At 41.9% G+C, this 3503-nt stretch overlaps 1 protein-coding gene across 1 annotated transcript in view; it reads right to left on the reverse strand.

Annotated features, from left to right (window-relative positions):
• fbl (fibrillarin) overlaps positions 1–3011 on the reverse strand; it is a 10672-nt gene extending 7661 nt beyond the window's left edge. The window contains exons 1-3 of the mRNA XM_015399108.1: positions 2837–3011; positions 488–583; positions 211–369 (exon numbers count right to left, since the gene is read on the reverse strand). Of these exons, the coding sequence (XP_015254594.1) occupies positions 211–369; positions 488–583; positions 2837–2846 (265 nt within the window). The 5' untranslated portion in view covers positions 2847–3011. The remainder of the gene's footprint in view (positions 1–210; positions 370–487; positions 584–2836) is intronic.
• Positions 3012–3503: the final 492 nt, after the last annotated feature.

The following is a 3503-nucleotide window of genomic DNA, read 5'->3' on the forward strand; positions in this document are numbered from 1 at the left end:
ATGCAGCAATCAACTGGCTTTCCTTGGATAGAAAACTTTGAATCAATCTGACTGGATGATCTTGTTGAACTGTAAAGTGCCTTGAGATGACATGATGTGAATTGGAGCTATAGAAATAAACTGAATTTAACTGAAACATTTTGACAGGATGTAAAAATGTGAGGAGATCATAATCACTTCCTCAGGTATAGAAATATGTTGGATAAAAACCTTCATGTCTGTGAGGCTCAATCAGGACCTTCTTCCCTCCTCCAAAGCCTCCTCTGCCACCACCCCTTCCTCCTCCTCTGCCTCCTCTTCCTCTTGGGGTGCCTCTGCCACCCCCACGGCCACGAAATCCTCCACCGTCTGGAGACCTAAATCCACCACCTAAAATAAAAACACATCATAGTGTCTGATGTCCACTGTGCATCATTTCAGGGATGATATGTATACAAACAAGTCTGCTTCCAGAAATGGCCGTCAGACTAAACTTCCTTCAACTCACCTCTTCCTCCTCCACGTCCACCCCGGTCTCCAAACCCGCCTCTGAAGCCGCCGCGGCCCCCGCCTCGTCCTCCTCTGTCTCCACGGGGAGTGAAACCTTAAACACAAAGGTGTACGTTTTAATTGGATGAACATGAGCTGCAGCCAAGCATCAGACCAGATCGTCTCAGTTTTTTTAACTAAATGTTTTAAAGTCATTTTCTGCCATCTAGTTATTGATTACTAGACTGAAATTAAAAAAGCAGATCCATCACAGCTGAATAAATCAAAGCCTTGTTACCCGGGTGTATTTAAACCTGATGGCATGGCGTTTAATTCGACTTGGCTGTGACGGAGCAGGGCTGCATCTAAACCCTGCAGGACGGTAGATCAACAAGACCAACGTTGGAGGAAAGAAGTACTTTACAAGAAGAAGATCCTTCCTGCCTACAGCTATGAACACCTAAAACTGCTAAAAAAAAAAAAAAAAACTAACATTTAGTTTTATTTCTCTTTGGGATTCATAAGTATTTTTTAAATGAATGGCATGAGGTACAGGCACAGCCCACTTTACAGAAATAATGTTTTGGTTTGTATGGTGGTTCATTAGAAAATAGAAAATCCCTTTATTGTCCCACAATGGAGAAATCGTAGTGTTACTGCAGCAACTGATCGCAGCAAACATGGTCACAAACGTGGGCCTTTAAAAGTGTATAAAAATAACAGAATCAATTAAAAAAAAGAAATAAAAATAGATAAAACATTGTACAATGTTTTACAAATATAAATACTGTGCAGTCATCCGAATAATAAATAATCAACACACAGCTGCAGACATTTCTACAGTAGTAGATATGAGAAAATAGCAGCAACACCAGAGATGTGCAAAATGACATCACACATGTTTTTAGCTTTGGCTTTTCAGGAAGTTACAGATTTTACTGCTGGGTTTGAACATCTGGATTCAGAACAGAGGTTCAGACACCACATGGGAAGAGTGGCGGCTTTCCGTCAGACCAGCAGACCCATAGCAAATACCCGTTTATCCATTTAGTTTTGGATGGAAAATAGATTTTAAAGAACCTCAGTGAGCATAGATCACTTTAGTCAAGCAAAAAAACACAAAAACTATTCAATTACACTTAGTTTCTGGTGGGTTTTTTTAAGCATATGGCGATCTGGCCTTAAACTGTTTTATTATGTAAATGACTAAAGGGATACACGCCCATTGAGGTAGTTTAAAGTCTATTTTTCGTACAAAACTAAAGGGATAAACAAATCTGAGGTCTTGTGTGTTGATTATAGGTATGCTGGTCTGACAGAACAACGGCCGATTGGTTAGGGCATAGTGTTTGTAATCCTGAGGTTCTGAGTTTGATCCCCCACTCCCACAGACTGCCACTCTGGGTCTCTGAGCAAAGACCCTTAACCCCACGCTGCTCCCTGGGCGCCCCATGATGGCAGCCCACTGCTCCCTGAGGGGATGGGTTAAATGCAGAGGTGAATTTCTTCAAAATGAGATCAATTGTTTTCCACCCAGGATAGACTTCTTACTGTAGAAACAGGAGGTAGATGCTACAGTCTGCTGTGTTCAGATCAGTCATTCTGAATTCCCAGCTTAAATAATACATTTAAAAAGGGGCAGGTTATTTTCCCCAAAAATAGAAATATTTACAGGTTGACAGATTTGATACTTGAGAGAACAAAATGTAAGAAAAACAGGTACACGTGTAAAAGGCCCAGAGTTAGATTAGCTTTAATCCAACCACAGATGTTTGGTTTAGATGAGGAGAAATCAACCGATGGAGATTCAATTAAATGTAAAAAAAGAAAACCAGGTTTTATTCCTCATCATTTCAACTGTTTGCCATTTTACACCGTCTACATTTATCATAGATTTCCTACATAAAGTTGGTCCACTATCTGGACCCTGTATGTTTCATTTAATCATTACAGATTAACTAAGGAGATTTAAATAAATTAGTTAATTTATGTTCTGGCATCCAAACAGCTAAACATCGGCTCCCTTTGAAGACAGAAGGATAGGTTTTAATTTAAAGTTGACCCTCAGAGGCCCCAAACATTTCCACCGGAATCCTAACAGGCTGCCCACGTGCTCAGCAACACGAGGGGCCCCTGGCCCCCAGCCTAGACTTTACTTTACCGATATAAACAGGATAAAAACGATTAAAAAACTTATTCAATAGTATTCAAATCCCAGCGCGAAGCTAGGGTCACAATGCCGCGCCTTATTTTCACCATTAAACACTTTTGACCATGTTTAGGGGGGCTGCCTGGTAGGCCGTCATGTCTGCAGCCAAACAGCCTGAACACCTTGAGACTAAAGCGGCCTCGCGCGCAGCTACTTTACCTGGTTTCATGTTAGCTGAAGATTAGCGACCAAGCGACGGACTGGAAACTTCTCCTGATGCCGCTTCAATTCTGCCTCCAACACTCAAAGAAACACGTGTGGAGCTCCTGAAAGGAAGGACTTCTTCTTCTACTGCCTCTTCTTCTTCTACTGTTTGTTTAAGCGGCTGTTGAGCAAACAGCGTAATGGCGATTTACCGCCACCTACTGGTAAGGAGGGGGTAACTAATGTCGCCTAAGAAAACAGGAAAGAGAAGAGAAGAGAAGAGAAGAGAAGAGAAGAGAAGAGAAGAGAAGAGAAGAGAAGAGAAGAGAAGAGAAGAGAAGATATGTTCCTGGCCTGATCCTGGATCCTTGCTTCCCTGAGCAAAGCAGACCATTGTCTGTGGCTGTCCAGCCTGGACCCAGAGAGAATGGTTTTATTCTGAACCACAAAGCTCTTTACCAACAGCTGCATTAAAGCAATAAACCAAAGACATCTTCAGAACCGGCCGGTCTGCATCTGGACAGAAAAGCTTCAGATAAAAGCCCCCAGTGGAGGACTTTATACAAACCTCCAATCAAGAAACGATCTGGTGATCTCCAATGGAGGATTTTACACGGCGCCATCATCACAAACTCATTTTTCTCGGTTATTAATGGGGGTGTTTTAAACCAGTATCCTTTCT

The sequence above is a fragment of the Cyprinodon variegatus genome, unplaced genomic scaffold, assembly GCF_000732505.1.
Source record: "Cyprinodon variegatus isolate N-32 unplaced genomic scaffold, C_variegatus-1.0 Scaffold988, whole genome shotgun sequence".
NCBI classification, from domain to species: domain Eukaryota; kingdom Metazoa; phylum Chordata; class Actinopteri; order Cyprinodontiformes; family Cyprinodontidae; genus Cyprinodon; species Cyprinodon variegatus.